The 26,431-nt window shown below is 36.5% G+C and overlaps 2 protein-coding genes and 1 long non-coding RNA gene across 8 annotated transcripts; all 3 read right to left on the reverse strand.

Moving 5' to 3' along the window:
• Positions 1–8,336: 8,336 nt before the first annotated feature.
• On the reverse strand, positions 8,337–13,328 carry LOC145133355 (uncharacterized). 5 transcript variants are annotated; one of them, XR_013718555.1, is made up of 10 exons: positions 13,162–13,328; positions 12,532–12,568; positions 11,998–12,169; positions 11,655–11,922; positions 11,462–11,558; positions 11,258–11,388; positions 11,081–11,165; positions 10,831–10,970; positions 10,556–10,725; positions 10,333–10,448 (listed from the first exon to the last, which is right to left on the reverse strand). XR_013718555.1 is itself a non-coding variant. In XM_079068300.1 (8 exons), exons 3-8 carry the CDS (start codon positions 10,162–10,164, stop codon positions 8,603–8,605), a joined length of 963 nt encoding a protein of 320 aa, XP_078924426.1. In that variant the 5' UTR covers positions 10,165–10,203; positions 10,328–10,448; positions 10,556–10,721; the 3' UTR covers positions 8,533–8,602. The 5 variants fall into 5 exon arrangements, 3 of the variants coding, with proteins under 3 accessions (XP_078924425.1, XP_078924427.1, XP_078924426.1); XR_013718556.1 differs by lacking the exon at positions 13,162–13,328 and adding an exon at positions 12,672–13,067; XM_079068300.1 differs by lacking the exons at positions 10,831–10,970; positions 11,081–11,165; positions 11,258–11,388; ... (3 more) ...; positions 12,532–12,568; positions 13,162–13,328 and adding exons at positions 8,533–8,616; positions 8,702–9,181; positions 9,383–9,460; ... (1 more) ...; positions 9,724–9,862; positions 9,976–10,203 and having other exon boundaries at positions 10,328–10,448; positions 10,556–10,721.
• A 4,220-nt stretch (positions 13,329–17,548) lies between these two features.
• LOC145133357 (uncharacterized) lies at positions 17,549–20,259 on the reverse strand. Of its 2 annotated transcripts, none has more exons than XR_013718558.1 (6): positions 19,691–20,259; positions 19,481–19,555; positions 19,205–19,346; positions 18,444–18,633; positions 18,163–18,308; positions 17,549–17,803 (listed from the first exon to the last, which is right to left on the reverse strand). It is a non-coding gene; the product is annotated as an uncharacterized LOC145133357 (long non-coding RNA). The 2 variants fall into 2 exon arrangements; XR_013718557.1 differs by having other exon boundaries at positions 18,444–18,645.
• A 2,763-nt stretch (positions 20,260–23,022) lies between these two features.
• On the reverse strand, positions 23,023–25,318 carry REME1 (Pentatricopeptide repeat (PPR) superfamily protein). The gene has a single exon (XM_079063683.1). The coding sequence runs from the start codon at positions 25,209–25,211 to the stop codon at positions 23,274–23,276; it is 1,938 nt and encodes a 645-aa protein (XP_078919809.1). The 5' UTR covers positions 25,212–25,318; the 3' UTR covers positions 23,023–23,273.
• Between the last annotated feature and the right edge of the window lie 1,113 nt (positions 25,319–26,431).

The raw sequence follows: 26,431 nt of genomic DNA on the forward strand, positions 1-26,431 counted from the left end.
ACACATCCTCGAATCACATCAGTGGCATACACTGCTCTCTCGTCAGCTATGGAAACTCGCAAAGGCCGACTCAACGCCTCTCGATGAATACTGATGTGCTGACTAAAGGCTAACGACACAAAAGACCGACTCGCACCCGAGTCAAATAACACCAAAGTAGGTACAAAACACACAAGAAATGTACCTATGCATATCACAATATAAGCATAACACCACAAACTCAAAATAAACAGATGAAAGAATACATACCAGCCACAACATCGGGTGCTGCGCGGACCTCCTCCGCTGTCAACTGGAAGGCTCTCCCGCGAGCCTTCAGCGCCTCGGCCTTCACCGGTCGACTCTCCGTAGCTCGAACAGCAGCAGGGACAGATCCCTGAGAAGCTCCCTGAGTTGATCCTCGTAACTACGGACACTCGGCCTTCCGGTGTCCGGTCTGGTTGCAGTGAAAACAAACTGCAAACCCCTTGGGGCAATCCTTGGCCATGTGCCCCTCCTTGCCACACTTGTAGCAAGACCCTGCTCTGCACACCCCCTCATGACTCTTGCCGCACTTGCCACAAGTGCGACCCTTCTGGTTCCCTGATCTCGAATCGGCGGGCTTAGCCCGCTTGGCAGCCGGCTGGGACTGTGCCGGTCGCCGATCCCTCCCCTGAGACTCCGCCTCCTCCCTGACCTGAGTCTCTAGCTCAATCTCCCTCTTCCGGGCATTTTCCTGAAGCTCGGCAAATGTCCGGTATGTCGAGTTCCCCACGAACTCGCGGATGTCTCTCCTCAAAATAATCAAATATTTGCTCATGCGTGTCTGTTCGGAAGACACGTGCTTAGGGCAGAACATCGCCCTCTCATGAAACATCCTGGTGATCACTATAACAGACTCGGTACCCTGCTTGAGGGTCAGAAACTCCTGGGCCAAACGTTCCCTCTCCACCGAGGGAACGTACTCATCTCGAAACATAGTGGTGAACCTCTCCCAGGTCACCGCAGCGTGCTCTGCAGAAGTGAAGTGTGCTGTCACAAACTTCCACCAGTCCTTCGCTCTCAAGCGAAGCTGGTTCAAAGAGAACCGTACCCTCAGATGCTCCGGACATGAACATGTGTAGAAGCACCCCTCAATGTCAGAGATCCACCTCATCGCGGCTATTGGATCCTGAGTCCCATCAAACTCTGGTGGCTTCGTGTTGCTGAACTCCCGGTACAACAACGCGTCACCCCCCTGCGGCCTGGCAGCAGCAACGGCTGCAGTGGCTGCAACAATAGCAACATCGGTAAGAGCAGCATACCGCTCATAAAAAGTCTCAATCAGTGTGGTCTTGATAGACCCGAACATCTCTGGAATCTCAGCGCGGATGGCAACAGCCACCTCATCATGAATCATCTGGCGGAGCTCCTCATCGCTCACACCCCCCTCGCTAGTCCCTGGCCTGTGGCGTGTCCCAACCATGATGTCTCTCTGAAATACAACACAAGATATCAGACACTCACTCGAGTGTACACACACTCGATATCCCACTCCTACTTGATCCCTGGTACCCTAAGGATTCTTACTTGGGCTGCGCACTGATCTGGTACCTTCGGTAGTACGGGCCCAATACTACCGTCCACACCGCATCAATATTCACCCCAAGTCCTCCTCCTAGGGTCCGAAATCCCAAATACTCTGCTCTCTCTATACATAGTCTACTCTCTAGCAGATCTCTCATAAGCTCCTCGCTGCTATCTATTCATTCTCAAGCATCTCCTAGCAGCAAAATTTCTAGGCTAAGGCATCACAAATCAGGCCACTCTAGTCCTAATAAGAATACCTATCCTACTCTAGCATGCATATCATATCATAACATATCTCATAACTCATAATGTAAGGGTATTTTGGGAAATCACCGTTCGGGCGCTGGCTGATCGTACACACTGCTCTGCTCTGATCTTTCAAAAACTTTTTACTCTTGCGAAAAATTTTGCGAATTTTATTTTGAAAAATTTCTCAAATCCTCAGTTTGAGTTCAGATACGCCCGGAGGTGCACCCGAATCCCTCAAACCAAGACTCTGATACCAACTTGTAACACCCAAATTTTTCAAACAAAATTTTCACATTTTAAAAACATACTTTCATTCACAATATTATAAAAATCTCAATGTATCACATAACACTCCATAAAACATATCCCAAGATCATATATATAACAAGCTCCTCATGTGTGTACTGATCATGCCGGCGCCTTCCCGCGATCCTCACTGGTACCTGAAACACATAACACAACACTGTAAACATAAATGCTTAGTGAGTTCCCCAAAATACCACACACAACACATATTAGCCACTCAAGGCTATAACTCTGTTTGACCCTCTGGTCAATGTGTCTCAGTGGGACCCTCCAGTCCCATAACTCTGTGGGCCCTCTGGCCCTAACTCTGTGGACCTTTCGGTCCTAACTCTGTAAACTCTGTAACATACATAACATAAAGCACATAGAAATCACATCATGCAAAAACATACAAATACTCTGTCGCATAACACTAATTACCACTCTAGGTAAAGTATAGTGAGAAGACTCACCTTGGGTGACTCGGTAAATCTCGAACCCTGAATTACTGCGCTAGCCTTCGCCTAATCACATAAATAATTTCTCCAATTAATACAACTTTTAAAGGCTAGGTCAACCCCTCTCTATAAGTTCTCTAAGAAGGGCAAAAGACCAATCTACCCCTCTAATGGCTCATAAGTCCAACCACTGACTAAACCCTAAAAGTCAACAAAAGTCAACGGTCAACATTGACCGGACTCGCCGAGTGCAATATAGTGACTCGGCGAGTACATGCCTGTACTCTTCGTCCCCGGTCCTTCCTTGACTCGCTGGTCAACCCGGTGCTCCATGGGTCGTCACAGGTCGCGAGTCGCGGGGCAACCCGACTCAACTCGTCGAGTCTGCTCATGGACTCGGCGAGTTCATTCCATGCTCACACTCAAACGACCTTCTGAGGTCAGATCTGTTCCTCTAATCCATAGATCTGGCCTTCCCAACCACTATAATCACGTAAAGGTCCGACCTTTACACTCATGCAATGACCATAAATCTTCTTTGGGTGAAATATCCCCTAAAATGGCACCCTAGGGCCATATCTCTAATGGAATAGCAAAAAGCAAGATGGATAGGACTCTCTGGACCTCTTAAGGTCCAGATCTAAGAAGAACTCCACCTTGGGACCTCACATACTTCGAATCCAAGCCAAAGAAGACATAAGAAAACCCTAGATTCAACTAGAACACCAAATACACGAGTTTGAGCACAGATTAGTACCTCTAGTAGCCTCCTCTGATGAAATGGGTGATAGATCTGAGCTCCTCAACCTTCCTTGTTTGTCCTCCTTCCTCTTTCTTGCAAAAATTACACTTAGAATGATGAGTTAGCCCTCCTCTTGCACAACAAGCCTTCTCTCTGCTCTCTAGGGTTTCTCAGGGGTATGGTAGCCGCAAATGGTGGCTATAAAGGCCCTTAAATAAGGCTCAGGCGCCGAGAATTAGGGTTTCATTAAACAGCGTGGACTCGCCGAGTCCACGAATGGACTCGCCGAGTCCTTCATTAAACCAGACCAATACATGCGCGATCCCACTCGGCGAGTCTGAGCGTCTACTCGCCGAGTCCCTCTCTGAAATTCAATATAAATACATAAAATAAGATACCTGGGAATCCGGATGTTACCGAGTCACCCGAAGTGAGTCTTCTCACTATACTTTACCTAGAGTGGTAATTAGTGTTATGTGTCAGAGTATTTGTATGTTTTTGCATGATGTGATTTCTATGTGCTTTATGTTATGTATGTTACAGAGTTTACAGAGTTAGGACCGAAAGGTCCACAGAGTTAGGGCCAGAGGGCCCACAGAGTTATGGGACTGGAGGGTCCCACTGAGACACATTGACCAGAGGGTCAAACAGAGTTATAGCCTTGAGTGGCTAATATGTGTTGTGTGTGGTATTTTGGGGAACTCACTAAGCATTTATGCTTACAATGTTGTGTTATGTGTTTCAGGTACCAGTGAGGATCGCGGGAAGGCGCCGGAATGATCAGTACACACATGAGGAGCTTGTTATATATATGATCTTGGGATAACATCCATAGATTTTATGCCAAATTTAAACTTTTCCAATCATAATTAAAACCCAAATATTATTTGTTTACAAATTGTTTTCAAATCATTATTCATCAGAGTGTCCCAAAACAGGTCATAAGGATGAGGAGTGGTACGGTCACGCCTTTGCCTTGCCACGATCTCCTGAAGTACCTGAAACAAATAACTGAAAACTATAAGCCCAAGGGCTTAGTGAGCTACCCCCAAAATACCGATACCACACTGAAATACCAAAATCGGTAACAATCAAACAACAACATGCATACTGGGCCATCGGCCTGACTGGACCGCCCTACACGGCCTACAGTCTAACTGAATCAATAACGAGCCTTCGGTATGACGGGACCGCCACACGGGCCTACCGTCTCCCCGGACCGCTCATAGGGTATGTTGGCCTTCAGCACAAAGCAGGACCGCCTCAACCCAATCAACGAGCAACTAATCATGTGCGCATAACTAACATATACTGGCATACATAAGCATCAAACATATCTATCTCATGATCATAAATCATATCAATCTCTCATAGCTAAATCATCGACCTAGCAGGCCACTAACATACCGATCCCTAAGGATCATACAATTATAACATACCGTCTATCCTGATTCCGATCTATCAGATCATAACCACATATATCATAACGATAACAACTAAAGGGCCGGCCTTAGTGCCTTAGACCCTTTTTGATATAGTGAGGATAACTCACCTCGCAGATGTCGACTCGATAGATAATTCCCAACCCTCAGATCACTTGCCAAAGACTCCACCACCTATTGCCATTGTACGAATATACTCATAAGTCGTCAACCTCACAAGGTACTCCATAAACCAACTAGTCAACCCCTGGTCAAAGTCAAAGTCCTCAGTCAAGGTCAACAGTCCATGTTGACCTTAACTCGCCGAGTACCCTTGGCTACTCGCCGAGTTCCTTGAAGTTCTTTCCCACTCGCCGAGTCACCGGGGTGACTCGTCGAGTTCCTACGGTTTCCGATCGAAACCCTAAGGCCACCCGCCGAGTTTCCTTCTTGCAACACGACGGATACACACGCATTCATAACTTGGGGAAAACTCATCCAACTCGCCGAGTTGTTCATACAACTCGTCGAGTCTATAACAATCTTCATCGGACTCGCCGAGTTGTTCATCCAACTCGTCGAGTTAAATGGCCATCTTCATATGACTCGCCGAGTCAACCTTGCGACTCGCCGAGTTCCTTCGGTCCTTAAGCCATACAGACTCATTTAAGCCATGTAATGGCTCCAAATTACAGATCCAAGCTTCTAGGGCATGCTTTTCACGTAAAGTTGCAGACTTTACGTGCATGCATGACTAAAAAGGCTCTTAATGCCAAATCTAAGCTCTTAATGGGATTTCATGCACAAGGAGGGCCTCATCCACGACCAAAACAGAAACTTTATGATTCTAGAACTTGAGAAGGGTCCAGATCTGAAGTTACAACTTCAGATCTAGTCCATAGCTCACCCATATGACTCCAAAAATCCATAAAACCCTAAAACTCAACCACCAAGAGATCTAGAAGAAAAGGGGAGTAAAGATTGTAACTTGATACCTCCAAAAGATGCTAGCTGAGGTAAGTTCTGTTTCCCACACCTTCCTTGCTTCAACTCCTTTGCTCTTCAAGCTTTTCCCTCCTAGCCAACCTTCTTTCTAAAGCTTAAAACACACCAAAAAGAGTATCACACGAATTAGGGTTTCACTGAGCTCTCAAAGACTGTAAAGAGGCCAAAGGAGGCTTAGGCCTCCTTAAATAGGGTGTAAAACCCCGCGATTTAGGGTTTCCTCTGCCAGCTCCTACTCGTCGAGTCCCTCCCTGGACTCGGCGAGTAGGTCACTTATCACGCGATCCCACCCCGCTGCTACTCGACGAGTAGGGCAACCAACTCGTCGAGTAGGACTTAAAACCAAAGAACCTTTTATTTAAATCCATACCTGAGAATCGGGGTGTTACACAGTTAACTAATTACTCTTTTTGGTCATCACAAAATAAGAACAGTGGATAACATACTATTATCCGAAGGGATACAATGAACTTTAAATCTTTCCTTGTTGAAGCTTGTTGAATTCTAAAATACTTATATTTATTTTGTTAAATCTTTTTAAACAATTATTTACATGAGCTAGTCTCGATTGCTCACTTGCCCATCCATGATTTGGCTTATAATCTGTCTTGTGCCAATAATCTATTGCACCTTAGCTTTCATGTGTCTCAGGATTCATCTAATATAAAACCAAAAATACTTATTATTAGAAGTAAATCATCAAGAAGGTATCAAATGTAACAAAGTTCAAACATTTTACCTTTTTGTATCATGCACTAATGTAAGGTTGAGTTCTGTGAAAACTAGGAAACGATTGTTTGTTCCGATTTTCAGATGATTAGGAGTTTGAAGGAAGAAACTCATCTCAATAATTTTGTCCTCTTTAAATATAACTGATTAACTTATTGTAATTTCTGTCTAAATGAATTCGATATATATATATATATATATATATATATATATATATATATATATATATATATATATATATATATATATATAGTTAGGTTCAAATGTTCCTAGCATCTATTGTGTGCTCATAGGAACCAATATGAATTTAGGAATAAATAAATAATCAAAATAAGGATAGATATGTAATTTTGCATATAAAATAAATAATAACCAAATTTAAATCCCTTGATTCATGGATCAGTCCCCTTAAATCAAGCCATCTGTAACCCTATGCCTCTAAGAAGTCATCATCTTCTCCACCCAACAACCATCGTCAAAACTCAACGTGGTCATCATCTTCTCTACTACAACCCACCTGATAACCCCATTAATCCCCTCTGATTACATCAAGACTGACGCAACTACTTTATACCAAGAAGAAAGGGCATAATACTTTGAACAATTAGAGATTGGAGAAGAACGTGAGGTCGATTTGGCTTTATTAATTCAATATAACAACTACAAATGTTCGATTAGCATTAAGTTTTTGCTCATCAGGTCTGATTTTGCTATCTATTTTCTTTTTTGCGTGGCTCTAATTGACTCTTGTTCCCTTTGTCCCAAAAATGATCTCTTGCAAATCATTATTAGTCGTTTTCATCGATGTCCAAATAGGTCCAATTTGTACTTAGTTTGCATTTGGGATCGCTAATTTTTACATCAGCATTGACAGATGCTTCAAGATAAACTCTGAGTTAAACATGTCTGCCAGGTGTTTGTTGAAATGTCAGATGCGTTGAAATGGTAGATGCTTTAAGATATGCTCTTGTAGTAACACCATTGGGAAAATGGGTTGTTCTTGAACACCACCCTCACTTTATTAGAATGTATTGGTATGCTGTAAGCACTGTTTTCTATGCAGAAATTATTGAATCGCTTGATGCTTATGTGTTTGCTAAAACTACATTCAAGGATTACAACTCCTTAGGTTACTTTAACAGTTTAATTTTGTGTTTTTCTTAGCCTCTTTACCAATTTACTGTTTATATATCTTCGTTGAATTTTTTGTTGATGGATTATGAAACTAGTTTTTATTATAACAAGTTTCTCAGAGAATGCATTCTGTCAGAATTTAACATTGTGGTATGCATTCTGTCAGAATTACTAGCAACATATGTTTTATGTAATTGTTTAAAAAGGTAATTAATTTGTCTGTGTATTATTTTGGTTCAATTTGTGATTTTGAATTCCAATTTCTATTGTCCCTCATTATTGTATATTTGGAATCTAAAATTATATTAGCAGTAAATACGATACTTTTGAATGTATTTTATAAATTCTGTCAGAATGTATTCTACCAGAATAAAATATATGTATTCTGCCAAAATGAAGTCTATGTATTCTGTCATATTCTATGTATTCTACCAGAATATATAAAGTGATAGTTAATTGCAAGTAACATGTTTTTAACCATTATTAGTTTTTGTTGTATTTGTGATAGGAATGGCTGAAAGAATGCATTGAAGACCTAATATGAATAACTTGAAGAATGAATAAAGTTTGATCATACTCACAATTTAAGAATGTTGTTATTTTTATAGAATTTTATTCATTTTTGTTGATATTCTTTTAGAATATGTATAATTATATTAAAACTAGATTATAACCTGCGTTAAACGCGGGGGAACGTATTAAAAAAATTACCAAAACATTTATATATATTGCATAATAATTATAAAAGAAAGTTTATGGCTACTGTTATTATTAAAAGGTGAAGAAGAAACACTGAAATCGATAAATAACTATAAACGTTGCAGGACCTTTTTGTAGACAACGTTTTTTGTTTTATTAGTTGAGCGACCTTCCTCGTCACATATGAGTACCTTCAAACCTTTTTTTGTTTGTTACACGAGAAACAGCTACATATAACTGACCATGGGTGAAGACAGGTCTATGCAAGTATAATCCAACATTTGATAATGACTGTCCTTGACTTTTGTTAATGGTCATAGCGAAACAAACTGCTATTGGGAATTTCCTACATTGAAAACAGAATGGAATTTTTTTATCGGATGGGGTCAACTTCATGCGAGGCATATAAGTAGTCTCGTTGAAAAATCTACCAGATATGATTTGTGCTTCAATGACGTGCCTTCCAAGCCTTACGATTTGTAATCTGGTACCATTGCATAGCCCTCTGGTTTGGTCGATATTACGAAGCAACATGACCGAAACACCTTTTTTTAGTATAAGTTTATGGTTGGGAATTCCGGAGGCCTTAAAAGCGTTCAATACATCCAGAGAGTATACTGATTCCTCAAAAGAATCTTCTGTCTCGGTCTCACATAAGGAATCTGATCTCAGATATGTTTTCCCTTCATCTTTCATCAATTCTAACATGTAGTCGTTGATAACATTAACTTCTTCATTAGTAGGGACCAAAATAGTTTTATCTTGAAAATACGATGGATCATCAAGATTGTTCTGAAAAGATGAATAAATGCAGGATACAATTGAATGAATATGGTCACCCGTAGAGGGAACGATCACATCTTCTGGAAATTCAACTTCAACTTCACCATCATTAGGACCACCGATAGTACCTTCACCAATTTTAAGAATCCAATTAGCAAATGATTTTGTCTCTTCGAAATCATTGTTTGGACAACCGAACTGAAGTCTCATGTTTACAGTCAAACGTAAAACTGTACATTCACGCCATAATCTTGATGAATGCAATGATGACTACACAATATCTGAACGATTTCCTTTTTGTATTACTGGAAGAATTTGTCGAAAGTCACCTCCAAATACAATGGTCTTGCATCCAAATGGTTTATCATTGTTCTTAGGAAGGATAATATCTCTAAGTGTCCTATCAGCTGCTTCGAAACAATGACGATGCATCATTAGGGCTTCATCCTAAATTATAAGGCTCGCTTTGTTAAACATGGCAGCTACATCGTTACCTGGCGTAATAGAACAAAACGATTTCTCATTCAAGTTAATTGGTATATGAAATCTTGAATACGCTGTCCTACCACCAGAAAGAAAAATCGTCAATGATAAATATCAAATAATCATAACTGCTAAATTTATTCGAGTTTTTCCATTTTTGGAATCTTAAGGGTATGAGGAGCAACACCATCTTTTGAGGAAGACCATTCAAACGATTCAGTGGTGGTAACAATCTCAATAGGGCGTTTCAGTGAAGTAGTTGTCGGTGTCACCGCATCAAGATCAACAACATTAATATTGTCACCTTTAACAGAAAGACTCTTTTCCTGTATCAAATTAATAAAACAATGTTAATTAACAACATTAAGATTGTCACCGCATCAAGAATAAATGTTTATTAACAATGTTAAAATGTTAAATTATATGAATTTAATTTTACCTTAATAGACTTGTTGATAGGAGTACCATCAGAATGAATAATGTTTTCTTCGTATGCAGGTGAATGTTTGAAAACTGCACCAACTACAAGTTCATCATCAGTCATCTTATGAACGGTGTAGGCGTGATAATTGTTCTCGTGATTAAACTTTGAAATCTGAACTTTAAAAACAAACTTCCTATTAAGCATCGTATTGAACTCATCGGGGATCTTTTGGCGTCCTTGATCCTAAAGAATATTATAATAAAACATGTGAGTAGTTAATAAATCCCGATTAAAATAAAATGCAATAACAATATACAGTTAACTTGTCGTGTGTACAAATTAATAGAATAGTATAATATAACGCTACCTTTCATATCTTTTCCATCAACCAATGATTACCGCGGTGAATAAGATCTTTAATATGATGGCCAAACAATACAAAAGAAGCAGACCCAGTTTCATGTTAAACACGTATTACGACCCTTACCCTAAATATTATTGTATGACACGTTAGTGGACAATGAAATAAAAATTGAAACATTGTAATAAAGATTCATGAGACAAGAAGTTTACAAATGTAAAATTATGAACTTACTTGTTGAATACATCAGAAACTCCTCCGCAACCATTACAATTAAATGGTTCACCATCACTATCATCACCATTTTTAGTTACCTTTTTTGAACAGTCACGACAATAAAAAGAATACCATCCTTCCTCTAAATCGAAACTGATTATAGTAGCAATGATAGACAAACCAATTTCCTGATTGGTATATATATATATATATATATATACACACACACACACACACACACATTAAAAAAATTGTTATATATAATGGAAAAATATGAATAATATTAAGTATACCTCATTGTAATCTGAAATATCATCAATGTTTTTGATTTGAAAAAAGGAGGTAGTAATCTTCTGGCTTGGCCACAACAGTTTTTGTGTTAGGTTGTGTAGTATTAATGGAAGACTCAACATTCAAATTGATATCAACAATGCTACATATAAGAAGGAAAAATGAAGAAGATCAACAATAATAATAATTATTGATTAAGAATAAGTAGAAATAAAATAGTAAATAGTTATATCATAGTCATCAAATACATACGCCTTTTTAAATTCTGAAATATGATGCATATCATCATTAATATGCAATTTCGACCCAAATAAATAGTTACCGACTTGTGGCTGACCTATAAATAGCAAATGAAGTAATAGATTATTTCATATTATAAATAAAATATTAATGTAATGAGCATAAACATCTAAAAATAATTATTCTTACCACCCCAAGTCTTGAGCTTTGCCATACGTAGGAGGATGATCACAAGAGCATTTTCATTTTGATGTTCAAATATGTAGCTGTTCAACTTCAATGCAAAACCATCCCACAAAGCAACTTGCATTTTCCTACCACTGTAATTGATTGTTTGGGTTATATGAATAAAATATTAAACATGATAAATTAATGAAAAATAAAGAAAAGTACCTCAGATCTTGTGCAACAATACTCATTAGCCTTGTTTCCCTTGCATTCTCCTTAATCACTCTCATGAGTTCAGTAGATACAACTTGACCAATAAAATCTACAAAAGGTAAATTTGAATCAATTATTATAATATAAAATGGTTAAAAAATATATAATATAATAAATGCAAAACTGTTAAGGGGAAAAAGCTCACCAAATGCAACACGAGTGTCAAAATTTCTGGCTGTTAGATCATGAAAACTCACAAAATTAAAAGGATCGATCCTATCAACAAAATGAGTTGATACACAAATTGTGGTTGTTTTGTAGGAATTTATATTATGCTTGTGAGCAACCAACATGTAATCTCTTTCGTTTATGGTCATACCAAAGTTAGTGATTTGCCTTACAGCTCCTTCTTCCAGGAGGGCTTGAAATGCATTTATGATATTCTTTTTGATTGTTGCATGTATTCTAGTGCCCTGTAGGTGATAAAGAATATTATTATATGAAACAAAAATAAAACATAAGTTTTTTTCATATTATTTTAATTTTACCTCCTGGTCCATTAAAATCATGTCCAAGCTGCTGACCATGTTTGAGTTGTTTTTGTATGTCTGTTTCCAAATCATGACAACTTGAACACGAATATTTCATGATTCTTTGGAGGCATCTATGTCAGCCAACTTATGAATGATGATTTCACTGTCACTGTTATGTGTCATTTCACTTGTGCAATGAGAAATAGAAAAGTATTAGAGATAATTATGAGATATAGTGAAAAAAGTAATTCAAAGATTCACAAGGTTTTTGTTAAATGTAAATATGATGTTGTTCAATTAACATAGACATTCTTGGTTGGCATACTTAACCATGAAAAAAAAACAAAAATAAACATTAATTGTATTTTGCAAAATAATAGTTTGCTGCAATTATGGATTAATGGAAGTAGGATGATATCAAATCAAAACATACATAATATGTTGATATATTTCACAGAAAACAACAAAGCAAAAAAAAATGAGTATGAACACTTATCATATAGAAGGCTGTAGAAAGGAAGAAGTATTGATAAACAATGAAATGCGTACCTTTTTTCCTTTGATTAACCAAGCTAACAATTGTTTACTGCAATAGAAGGTTGTAGAAAGGAAGAAGTATTGATTTAGTATCGTAAATATCAATATAAACGAAAATGTAAAAACATAGATAAAACACAATAAAAACTCACATTTTGCAGGAGCGTTGAAGGAAAAATTAAAATGGGTTTTGGCGGAATATGTCATATATGTGTATTAAATCGAAGTTGGTTTTGGAGGGATAAGATAAAAGTCATTTTTATCTTATCCCTTAAATGTTGAATTTCAAAATGTAGTTCGGATAGATAATGTAGAACATTTTAGGATTATTTTTTAAAATTTAAAATTTGGATAATGTTGATGGTTAGTTAAGTTCCCGTCTTTGGTGGCTGATTTTTCGATTTGAATATGGGAAGTAGTTATGATAGACGGAAATAAATAGTGAATTGTTTTGTTAGGATGACATCACCGGAAATATTAAGTACGATCTAAGGGTTGAAATCAATCAAAGAAATCCAAGGGCTTGAAATGCATTTATGAGATTTTTTTGATTGTTGCATGTATTCTAGTGCCCTGTAGGTGATAAAGAATATTATTATATAAAAAAAAACATAAGTTTTTTTCATATTATTTTAATCTTACCTCCTGGTCCATTAAAATCATGTCCAAGCTGCTGACTATGTTTGAGTTGTTTTTGTATGTCTGTTTCCAAATCATGACAACTTGAACACGAATATTCCATGATTCTTTGGAGGCATCTATGTCATCCAGCAATAAATACGATACTTTTGAATGTATTCTATAAATTCTGTCAGAATGTATTCTACCAGAATAAAATATATGTATTCTGCCAAAATGAAGTCTATGTATTCTGTCATATTCTATGTATTCTACCAGAATATATAAAGTGATAGTTAATTGCAAGTAACATGTTTTTAACCATTATTAGTTTTTGTTGTATTTGTGATAGGAATGGCTGAAAGAATGCATTGAAGACCTAATATGAATAACTTGAAGAATGAATAAAGTTTGATCATACTCACAATTTAAGAATGTTGTTATTTTTATAGAATTTTATTCATTTTTGTTGATATTCTTTTAGAATATGTATAATTATATTAAAATGTATTAAGACTTTTAGTCTGTAAGAATATGTATGATTTTGTATTTAAGTTCGGATGTATAATAATATATTTGAATGTTGTTATATTTCAACCTCGGATTCAAGACTTTTGTTATTCTTCAATAATATTCTAATAGAATAAAATTCTGAAAGAACATCATTCTAACAAAAAAAATATTCTGACAGAATAAAATCGGTTATGTTTACAAATTACGTTAGAATTAAAATTAATTAACTAAAAAAATTAGATTTTTAAAATTAGGAGAATTAATTATCCCTAAAAATCCAAAAATTTCCTTTTATAAATGTAGTTAATTTTCCAAAATACCCTTTTGCTAAAATTTGTATGATTATATGATACATGTTATCCCATTGTAATATCATACACTCTCAAATCATGTCCATTGATTAATTCCATCCGTTGGTCCAGATCTGTGCATTCTGGCACACAATAGTTAGTAAAAACAAAATAACCTAAGTATATATATATATATATATATATATATATATATATATATATATATATATATATATATATATATATATATATAGATTTTGGGATGTTACTTGCAGAACATAAAAAGAATGATCATTAGCAAATTCAAAGGTTGTGGAATCCGTTCCACTACCGCCATGCTCAAACTGGATATTTAATTATCAAAAAACATCCAACATCCTTAGATTAACATCCTTTGTAATGAGATTGTGAAACCCCAAATAATGGAAAGATAAGTAAAGTATATCAAAGTACCAAAATGTACTCATCCAAAACAAAGAATTTGACTTCAAATTGGAAAAGTACCAAAAAACCCTAATACTAAAAAATGTTACTCTTGAAATAAAATTAACATCCAGATCCGAAACAAACAGGGATGAGAGAGCTTACTGGAGTTGGGGAGACATCGAAGGTGAGAGGGATGTATGTGAGGCAGAGGCAAATAAAAACATAAATATCAAACTACAATGTGAAAAGCAATTAAAAGGTCCATTAGGCTTAGGCTAGTGGGTATGGTGCCACATTTACCACCGTCCACATCAGCGTCACATCATATCTGTTTGCCACACTTGTCATTTTCATGGCGTGGGTTGCCACACTTGCCACCATTTTTTTAAAATTTATTTATTTTAAAAATAATCAATTTAACCAACTTAATATAAAACTAAAACTATAATTTCATTAAAATTCAACGAAAAATACAACAAACACAAAAAAAACATAGAAAAATAAAATTACAACAAGTAAAAACATCATAGAATTTAAAATGGGTACACAAAAGAATATTAATAAAAATTAACTTATATAGAATTAATTTACTTGAATTAATATTAAATATGAAAGGACATAACCGGCGTTTGGTCACCGGAGCTCGGCATGCAGAGCACTCGGCCCGGTGTGCGCCGAACCTACCGAGCTCCTTGCCGAGCCAATACCTTCCAGCCTTAGCCTCATACCAACGGACCATATAAACCATAAATTAGTGATCTGAAAGTGAAATAAGCTTCTGTTTTTTATTAACTGTTACTCAAAAGTCCAAAGCATTGATTTTGTTCGAAACACCATATAGTCATTGATTTTTTTTTTAATAAATAGACATTAATTATGTTAAAAGAAGTAACAAATAAGATATATTAATAGAAACAATTAGTCAATTACTATTTAGCACATTATATTACAGAGAATAAATTACCAAAATACCAAACAAGATTCGAATCATAAGAAATCTGAAATTTACCTCAAGATTATGTTACGGAGAAAAGTAGAAGAGGAGAAAATAATCAAAGCTAACAAATTGGAAATATAATTCAAAAATCTAAATTATTTGACAAGACTAACATATTACAGAGATCAAAAGAGGAGAAAAGAATCAGGATTGGAAGTTCCGACATACTGAAAGTTGAAAGTAAAGAATTTGTTTAAGGGGAGAAATTTTTATTTACTTACCGTTTCAATGAAATTTCTATCGACTGATTACATATCGACTTCCGGTCTGTGCTAGTTACGTCGATGAAGGTGGTGGTGAAGGTGGTTGGAGTAGGTGGGAACTTTGGTGGTTTCCGTCCGTGGCAGTGGTTCTCCGCGAGTATGGCGGTGGTTTCCGACATGACAGTGGTGCCTAGTGGTGGCTAAGGTTGCCGACGGTGGTTGATGGTAATTTTATGTAGGGTGTGTTTGACTTATCTTTTGAGAGGCCAAAAGTCCTTTTAGGAAAAGTTGCAAAAAGTCAGGTTTTCCTGACTTTTCCAAAAAGTTCATTTTCCTTATATCCAAAATCCAAAAGTAGCTTTTAAAAGTGCTTTTATCAAACATCTTTTACTTTTTACCTTTTCCTAAAAGGACTTCTGGCATCTCAAAAGATAAGTCAAACACACCCGTAATAAACATGATAGAGAAATGGAGTGGTTGATTGGTTGTGTTTTAAATAGAGATGTGTTGGTTGGGTGGGGTTATTAGGGGTTTTATTTTATTTTATATATATTTTTAATTATAAAAATATTTAAGTAAATCAAATAAAATGAAAAACAAAATCGAAAGGTCAAAGTAGTCATTTCAAATGGTTTCTAATTTTCAAGGACCAAATCTACATTATATTTTTGATTTTAAACCATCCGTTTGTGTGAAAAAAAAATAATACTCCCCTTTTTGTTGCGTAGACGAAAAAGAAAATGTTAGCCCAACTTCACACTCCACAACAAAATGTTAGCTAACCCACAATAAGAGCCCAAACACCCTTCTACCCCTTGGCGGCCCGACTCCACATCTAGCAGTAGGTGTTTGTTTGGATGGATCGGTTTGATCCGATCCAATCAAGTAAATCCAAATTGATTTCGACTTTCAAAACATGGATCCGAATAGCCCAAAGTAAATTCAAATCCGATCCGATCTGATCTAATTACAATTCGGTTGGATCGGTTTTATAATTCGGTTTTGAAAAACTTAAACATTTTAAACGACATATAATTATAATATTACCCAATTTTACACAAGAAGTGAAAACATATTTAGTTGTGATTTGAAATTTATAAACAACTACTAAAAAGGTATTTTATAGTTAAATATTTTATAGATATAAAACTTTTGAGAGAAAATGCATATTAATGTTTTTTTATCGGGTAAAACGTTTAGAACCTATTTGAAAAAATAAATTACAAAATTAATAAATAACTATAGATATATATTAAAAATAAATAAATAATAAATGTTTATTTGGTTTTTTTGGACTATTCGGTTCTTATTTTATAACCAAAATCAATCCGAAATCAAAAATAATAATTCGGTTTTGTTGAAAACCAATCCAAAAATCCGAATATCCGAACCAAACAGTCCAATCCAAATTGTCCAATTGGATAATTCGGTTTTATCCAAATAGTGAACAACCCTATCTAGCAGTACCCCAGCAACAAAAATCGATCGTCAGCCTCCTCCTCCTTCTTTGGTTCTTCTTCGATTTCTAAGTAAATTACATGAATAGCATATGGTTTTGAATAATTTAAATGTTTGGTTCCTAACTTATATTTTTAATTCAGACCGTCTCTATTATTTGTTTTTGTTGCGTCTGTAGTCCTTGCCAGACATAAAAAGATTACTTTGCCCTTATTTATTTATTTATGTATTTTTTTTAATTATTGTAATTTATATATTTATGATTAAGCTAATAATTACACACCCACCCCCTTGTCTCTTCCAGACTTCCAACATTTGGTTCATTGGGTGCTCTATTTATCGGAGTAACTCAACGTGTGGCCTGTTCTGAAATATATTTTCAAGTTTGGTGTTTTTATGTTGCCTTTTTATTATTTAGGTGGCTTTATAATACAGTATTAGGTTAATTGTTTCGTAACAGTTTTAAAAATCATGGCATCTATATCTTTAGGTGTTCCTAGTCAAGGAGGTTCATACAAAGTGAATTGGACTAGCTGCAGAGCATTTTAAGTGAGGACGAGAGGAACCATTTTTCCAAATCACGTTACAACTTGTTCAAGATAATAAGCATATGAACTAGTATAGGAACCCATGGCTTCGCATGGGTCGGAAGGCATTTTTTTTTTTTCCAGATTTGTTGGTGTCAAATGTAGTTGTGTTGGATGAAAAAAAGAAAGTACCATCTAAGTATCTAACCCCAAATACAGCAACTGAATCAACCAATATCTATGATGATTTTCCTGGAAATACAAGTAAAACAAAAAACAACATAAATGGGATTGCATTGCCATACCTGGATTATCAGTTTTAGCAACTACGATTATTCAACATAAATTATAGCACAATTTGTCGCTGAAAGGATCAACAAACCTCATAAGGTGCAAGCCGTTTGAGGAGCTGATATTTGGGTGTTTACAAATTTGAAGTGTAAGGATTAAACAAAAAAGAAACAAACACACTGAATCTTTGGGAAACGAAAACCAGAATATATATGAAGAAGATAGAGCAAAAGAACATGTGAACACATAAAGAATCCATTTATCCGTTTTTGATATCATTTTGATTATAAGAGTTATCAAGATTCAAGAAAAATGATTACCTTGGATTCTTTGTACAGTGTAATCTGCATCTATGCTGGTATGTGGTAACAACCCCTTTACCCTCCTATCCTATCCTACTCTGTCAAAGCATCAGCAGTGAAACCTTGATTTCCCAATATGCCCTCCTTACAGAATCAATAGTAAACTGGGAAGTATATATGCGTATTTGTATAAAGACATGTGGATAGTTATAGGTTAATACTCTACAATAACATTCTTACAAAACAAAAAAGAGAAGTTGAAAAAGTTGAAATAACGAAAATATCAATAAGAGAATCACCTCTTCTAACCTCGACTTGTATATGCACCATCACTATCCTCCTTTGTCAAAACATCAGCAATCAAACCCCGATTTCCCAATATGCTCTTGTTGTAGAATCAATGTCCTCAGGTAAAATAAACATGTTCATTTCATTTGTTGAAACAACTAATAAAATTCCTAATTTGTTAAACCGTATGCAAGGAGACACCTGAAAAATGAACTTTTTAACAAAAGAAACATAAGTTATTAACATAGAGTTATAAAGAATTCTATTTAAAAGAAATAGTCGGATAATCACCCATAAACCACCCTCATCATCAATAATTTTTAATAAATTAAAACAATCCATATCCCAAAATTTAATTAAAAATTCATCAATGAAAAAGCATGAAAAATGCAGCTTGTAGCTGTTGTTCCTATTTGTTTCAACTTTCAACCTCTTCTCTTGTTGCAAAGTTAAGGCTATGTTTGACTGAGATCAATAAAAACTCCATGATTAACTAAAGATATGAATATGTGGTGTTATGAATTTTGATGTTGGTTTAATTAGTTCATTTACACCTCAAGATATCATGGTCCTGGTTTGAGATCATAGTAAAAATAAGGTTTCTTCTTTACTCCAAATCTCTATCAAGCTTTAAAGAAGTCTCTAATCCTAAGATGTTAAAGTTCTTCTGATATGCGAAAACTGCTTCCACAATTTCCTTCAAACAAAGGACAATTAAGTATAAAATGGCTAAGATTGAAAAGAATTCATTGAAAGAGATGATTTTGTTCACCTTATAAGAAGCATCGAATTATTTGAAGCTTCATATGGTCCTGTTCAGGATCTTTGAAGAACATATGGTTCCAAGATTGTCTAGTATTATGAAATAATTAGATTCCTTTTCTTTAACATATCCTGTTTCTCTGTCTTGATCACTTGAAAAAACAAATGATAATAAGTTCCAAAATGTATAAAATTTAAACGATAAAAGTTTAAAAAGCATTCAAAATAGAAACGATAGTCGTGAGTAGCGAAGCTCACATGAGTTGACATGTCTATTGCTGTTTACCTGAAGTCGCAAATTTGCATAACTGTAGAAGAAGCGCACAAGTCAAGTTTGGGCACAATTTCAACTTTTTACACCCTGTATGAAAGAAATATTAGTCAATTTCATATAACCAATTATCTAGGGTTTATAAAATTACCATTCAATTTCTGTTGGTGGAAGAAATTAAGAACTGGTGGTTGTTTCCCATAAAAAGCCGAATTAATACTTCACCTGCGGTCTGCCGGATTAGCTCCGCCGATGGCCTGAACTCAGTTGGCATCAGATGTTGAAGAAGAAGCGAAGCTGAAGAGTAAAGTACCTCAAGTAGCGCCATAGCCAGTAACAATGCTGAGGATGGTTGTTCGTTGACGATGGCGTGTAGGGTTAGATAGAAAGAGGACTGAGAGACGGAGGATGGAAGCTGATTGGATGAACCGGTTGTCTGAGGAGTGCGAGAGAGTCAACGTAGCCTCGTCGAAAGGCAGCTTCCTATGGATACTCTTGTACTGGTCCCAAATCTCTATCGATGGCAGTGGTAAGCACGGTGGCGACGGAGAATGTAAAGAACACCGACCTTATGGTGTGTCGGCGATTCCGACAAATTTTCTTCACCGGAGTCTTCAAGTGGTGGAGACGACAACAATTCGTGGATTGAAGAACCAGTTTCAATGCAGGGCACACCGGAGATCGAGGGGAGTCGGTGGTGGTGTGGTGGAGTAATTTAATTGGGGAACAGAAACGGTGGAGGACACCATTGTCAAGAAGAAGACAACGCATCAGCTCCACCGTAATTTTGTTTTACCGAAACCAATGTTCATAAGAACGTTGTGCTTTAATTGTATGTTTAATTTCTACAAAAAGTTAGAGGGAGCAAATTGTAATTTCAAAAAAGAACTGGGACAATTTTGACAGACATGAAAAGCCAGCCACAAGTGACAATAGAGAAATAAACAAAGGACCAATTCTGTCAAATCCTTAGGAACTTTACTGTTCCTAAGGTGAGACAATTTTAATATATACTAGAAAGGTTACCCGATGACAGACATAGAAAGTGCAAGGATGAAAAGTCCGGGCTTTGCCCCAGACAAAAAATGTAAAAGTTTTGACTGCAAGGACTAGAAGTGTGAAAATGGCTAAAGAATTAAAGGGGTAGGAATTAGCAACTTTTTAGGAAAGGGATCAAAGTTGTCAAACCGTTAAAGTTTTGTGGCCAAACTTTAAATATTAAAAGGTTCCAAAAAATTGTAAAAATATTGATTGCAAGGACCAAAAGTGTCAAAATGGGTAAAGAATAATGAGCAAAGTTGCCAAAAAACATCCAAATTTAGTATTCCTAACCTCCAACAATAATACATGGACCAATTCTGCCAAAAAAATGGGAAGTTGAATGGAACACAAACAAAAGGATATGAATAAATTAATTAAAGAAGTACAGAGACCGGATATGTAAATCAAGGGACCAAACCTGGACAAAGTATCCCAACTTTACTATTCTTTTCTTCCACAACTTTAATATATATAATAATATATTAATAATTATGAGGTTATATGAAAATCTTCACCACCTTTTCCACCGAAAAAACATCCCACCGAACCCACTAGAATCAGAAACTCTTTCAAACCAAAAATCAAAATAAATACAGGGTTAGGTTTTATTTTAATTTATTTTATTATTTAAATAAATATATAATACAATTTAATAAAAAGAATAAACAACTCAGGACAAAATAGTCTTTTTATATTTAGGAAGGACCAAGGGCGCAACAAAGACAAATAGTGGGGATGATCCGAATTTAAAAAAGACAAAATTGCAAAAATGGTCCCTGTGGTATGCATTTTTTTGGGGTTTTAGTCCAAACCTTGACTTTTTTGGATTAGTGGTCCTTTTGAGCTAGTTTCATTGCGGATTAGGTCCCTCGGTAAACTGAAATGACTGTAATGCCCTTCTGATTTATTTTTTATTTTTTTTTTCTATTTAATTTAAATGAAAAAAATAATTAATTAATTTGGGCCTCTCTCTCTCTCTCTAAGAAAAAACCCACGTATCTTTTTCTCCCTACCTCACCTATAACTCAAAGCCATTAAAAATCAGATTAGTAAAAAGGATGATACTAGAGAAACTAGAGTGGTGGTGTGTTGGGGTTTATCAAAAAGAAAGAGAAAAGTTTTGGGGCTCGATTCAGTTTTTTTTATTGATAGAGCTAAAGGGGGAGATGGAGGATCTGTGTGATCTGCAGGTGACGAATAAAAGTACAGAGGGTTCTTGATGGGTGATTTCAGAAGGAGACGACGAGAGGGGATTTAAGTCAAAGATGAAGAACGAGATTACGACATCGGAAAGGGTCGTTGATTTAGACTTGGAAGACGAGAAAGATACTAGAAGAGTGGAGAAAAGACAATAAAAAAACATCATTCCTCAATTACTAGCACCTGCTTCATCTTCATCCAGTGGCAACCTCTCCGGTGAGATCTTAAAAGGTTTTCTGGTGATCTGCTCCGATTGATTCAGGGGTAAAAGGATAAATCGAGATGCAACTGTTATGTGTTCAAGAATTGATCATAACCCAAATCAAAAATCGAAGTTGTAGGTGTTTGAGGAAGATGATGATGGACCACGAAAAGAACCAAATTAGCTAATGGGAACGATTCTGATGATGCTAAAGCTTTTGCTAATTTAGGTATCAGTGATGTTGGCACTGGACTCGAAGATTTGGGGAAAGTAGGTGAAGCTTCTTCTTCCATTGATGGGGATACCAAACATGCGTCAATCCACAATCATTAGAACACCAGAATGAATCGTTTTCTTCGTTTGAGTCAACCAATTTGATAATCAAATTCACATGCCAGTCACTTTGACGATATCATTACATGTGAAACATAAATTTTGACTATCCAAAAACTTCTTTGACTAATTAGTATTCAATTTTGACTATCGCTTCATCACATCGTCAATTTTGATAACCAAATCCACATGTCAGTCTCTTTCTTTAAATGTTTGTATATGATGTTAACAATCGGAGGTTTAGAGTATGCTGATGTTGTTCTTGATAAAAAGGTTTTGTTTTTCTTGGTGAGCAATGTGGAATTGGGTTCTAATGGTGACAGGATGATGAAGGTGAATGTCAATGGTGATGATGGTGCTAGTGTTGATGGGTTTTTGGTGGGTTTTTGGTGAGGAACAGAGGAAAGGAATCGTGAAAGAGTGTTTGAACCAGTTCATGAGTTTTTATCTAGAGAGAGAGAGGGTGGGCCCCTTCTTAATTTATTAATTATTAAAATAAATATATTAGTATTAGATTTAAAAAGAAATGAAACAAAAATGAAAAATAAATAACACAAGGGTATTACAGTCATTTCACTATTCAGAGGGACCAAAAACGCAACAAAACTAGCTCAAAAGGACCACGAATCCAAAAAAGTCGTGGTTTGGACTAAAACCCCCAAAAAATGCATACCACAGGGACTATTTTTGTAGTTTTGTCTTTAAAAAAAAAAAAAGTTAGGGACCAACACGCAAATTAACCCAAACCATAAGGACCATTCGTGTAATTTACTCATTTGTTTATTAAATCATCTACTTTCATTTCATCCTGTTACAAAACTATATTTGGAAAAATCTACCCAATTATACTAATGTCATCCAAACACAAAGCATATTCACTCCTATAATTGGGTGGATTTCTTGATGTGTATAATGTCCAATTAGATTTTTTTTTCTTTTTTTGAAAGTACAATACTATAATCTAAGTAGATTTCCAAGGTATAATACCTTAGTAAGTAAGAAAATTTGAAAGCAAAATCGATCCTAATGTTACTACCAATAATCCCCACAGGAGCAAACTCCTCCTTGAAAGTGATGATAACGAATCGGATCTCTAATAACTATATTCCTATTCTCCATTTTCGCCAAAAGTTTAGCAAAAAGATGACAATCTCCACAAATTCTAATATTTTTCCTAATCCTAATAGTCTTTCCCTTAACCAAAACCATTAAACCATAAACAATCGCCAACTTTTCACTATGACACAACAACGGATCTTCCATTTGTTCTCCTTCAACATCTTGCAACACAAAACTCGTATCATGAACATACCCCACTTCCCTTAACCTCTTCACATAACAATTCACCTCTCTCATAATCTTTTCTATCTCCGGATGCGAATCATCCCTCACTATAAACGCATGAATCTCTTTATTCACTTCAATCCAACTACACCCGGGTTCCTTTTTGACGTTTTTACCCCTCATTGTTCTCCTCACTTTTTCCACATCTTCCCACCTTTGAGTATTTGCGTATATGTTTGATAGCAAACTATATGTACCCGAATCATCAGGGTCAAGGTCCAGGACTCGGTTAGCCGCATACGCGGCTAACCCTGTGTCTCGGTGCATCCCACATGCACCGAGCAGAGTCCGCCACGTCACCACATCGGGTCCCGGCTCCATGTTGTGTATCAATTTTACAGCCTCATTGAGTTGACCAGCTCTTCCAAGTAGGTCAACCATGCAACCATAATGCTCTCTTCCCGGTTTAATCCCATAAATAGTTTCCATTTTTTCAAAGTAAAATCGACCCTTTTCTACTAATCCCGCATGGCTACAAGCAAATAGGATTCCAACCATTGTGATGTAGTTAGGTTTGCTTCCGGAAGCTTCCATGGTTTGAAACATTTTCAAAGCTTCATGGCTGAAACCGTTTTGTGCTAGACCATTTATCATTGTGCTCCATGAGATTACATCTTTTTCCACCATTTTTGTAAACTCAAATCTTGCATCTTCCATGCTTCCACACTTGCAATACATGTCAAGAAGCGCGTTTCCAAGAATCAAGTCTTGGTTGTTGTACTTGAGGACATGAACATGTACTTGTCTTCCAAGTTCTAATAAAGCCATCCCTGTGACAGCACTTAAGACACTGGTTAATGTTGCTTGATCTGACATGAATCCGGATTTCTTCATTCGTTTGAAGAGATTCAAAGCTTCATCTCCATTGTTGTTTTGAGTGAATGCACCGATTATTGTGTTCCAGACGATTAAATCACTTGTTTCCATTTCGTTGAAAGTGGTTAATGCGTTTTGGAGTTCACCCCATTTGGAATATTTATCAATGAGTGAACTTCTGACAAATACATCAGACTCCAAACCAGCTTTAGTTATGCTGCAATGGATTTGCTTGAGGATGGGTAAGCCATTGCAGGATCGCAAAACAGAAGAATAAGTAAACATGTTGGGGCGAATTCCGTTTCTGATCATAAGAATCAAGAACTCCATGGCTTTGTCGTTCATTTTTGCATTAGAGAAAGCAGCTATCATGGTGGTCCAAGAGACTACGTTTCTCTCAGGCATTTCATCGAACAGTTCCTGTGCTTCGTTTAATAAGTTAAATTTGACGTACATATTCATGAGAGTATTAATCAAGAAAGTTTTGGGGTTGTACCCATTAGAGAAAACGTGTTTATGGACTAGTCTGGCTTCTTGGATGGCGCCACGAGCGAGACAACACTTAATGAGTTCAGAATATGTGACGGAATCGGCCCAAATTTGGTGCTTTTGCATGAAAGCCAAAGCTTTCATGGCAACCGGGAGGTCTTTGCGATAACAGGAGGCAGTGAATTCATCAAGTAGTGTATTCGGTGAGTGTGATCGGAGGGGAGTTGGGTGGCATTGATGATGAAATTGTAGCAACGATTGTAATGCAAAAGCAACAGTAGCAGATATGGATTTGGGGTTGCAGATAGAGATTGATTTCATTTGTGTGTAAGTGTAAACTGAATCAAAATTGAGACGAACAGAATCACAATCACTGATGATTGCCGAACATCTGAAGAAGCACGTAGTGTTTTAACGAGTTTTGTACTCCTTCCCTCCCAACCCACCATTCCCAGCGCCAGCCTCAGCTTTTCTTTCTCCCACCACACATGAAAACCCTATTTTTTTCAACCCACTTACCCCGTCATTCTTTTTTATTTAATTTAATTAAAAAATATAAAATAAAATAAAACATAATATTTATTTGTTTTCTTTAAAAATAGAGTTTTGTTAATTTAAAACTAAAAAAAAATTGCTAAAATAATTTGTTCTATTAAAAGAAAAAAAACAATAAATGTTGTACATAATTTGTTTTTTTAATAAAAAAAAAACAAACATAGAAAATTACATCTTGCATCGAATGAAAAAGAATAATGACAGGAAGCAAATTATGTTATTGGCTATTCATCTCAATATGCATGTATAGGGGGGGGGGAGGAGTCGTAGCGGGCTGGAGGAGGAGAGGGATAAGTGGGAGGAGAGCAATATAGAAAGAGAAGGGTGTTTCGGTTTGAGGAACCCGCTGGAGGTTGAAACCAAAGAAGAAATTTGGGGAAGACGGGTTGGGAGGCATCCGGCTTGGGCAAGTTCGAGTCCCTTCACCTTGGGTCCAACGGCTTGAGCGGGAGGAGAGAAACGATTTCGTCCTCCCTAACAGTGGGTTGGCGAACCCGCTAAATACAATAAATATTTCATCCCACTAGAACCCGCATGTGAAGGAAACATGAGCCGGCGGTACCGCCACTAAATTCCTAAACCGCCGGCGAACCCAACAACGATTTCGTCTGCCTAAGGGAGGACGAAATCGTTTCTCTCCTCCCGCTCAAGCCGCTGGACCCAAGGTGAAGGGAGTCGAACTCGCCCAAGCCGGATGCCTCCCAACCCGTCTTCCCCAAATTTCTTCTTTGGTTTCAACCTCCAGCGGGTTCCTTAAACCGAAACACCCTTCTCTTTCTATATTGATCTCCTCCCGCTTATCCCTCTCCTCCTCCAGCCCGCTACGATTCTTTCCCCCCTAAGGCATAGTACTTTTTAAAAAGACAAAACTTCAAAAATGGTCCCTGTGGTTTTTGAAAATCTGAAGTTTAGTCCCTAATTTACAAAAACCTCACGGATCGTCCCTGTGGTTTCAAAACTTTTAACATTTGGTCCTTCCAGCTCAC

Source organism: Lactuca virosa, chromosome 8 (genome assembly GCF_052849685.1).
Source record: "Lactuca virosa cultivar CGN04683 chromosome 8, Lactuca_virosa_CGN04683_v6, whole genome shotgun sequence".
NCBI classification, from domain to species: Eukaryota; Viridiplantae; Streptophyta; class Magnoliopsida; order Asterales; family Asteraceae; genus Lactuca; species Lactuca virosa.

Coding starts and splice junctions, on each gene's coding strand:
- LOC145133355 (XM_079068299.1), bottom strand. CDS start 10,164: ATGCTTAATAGGAAGTTTGTTTTTAAAGTTCAGATTTCAAAGTTTAAT. Junction 9,863..9,975: donor CTATCAACAAGTCTATTAAG/GTAAAATTAAAT, acceptor AATTTGATACAG/GAAAAGAGTCTTTCTGTTAA. Junction 9,182..9,382: donor CAAGACCATTGTATTTGGAG/GTGACTTTCGAC, acceptor AAATTGGTGAAG/GTACTATCGGTGGTCCTAAT.
- REME1 (XM_079063683.1), bottom strand. CDS start 25,211: ATGAAATCAATCTCTATCTGCAACCCCAAATCCATATCTGCTACTGTT.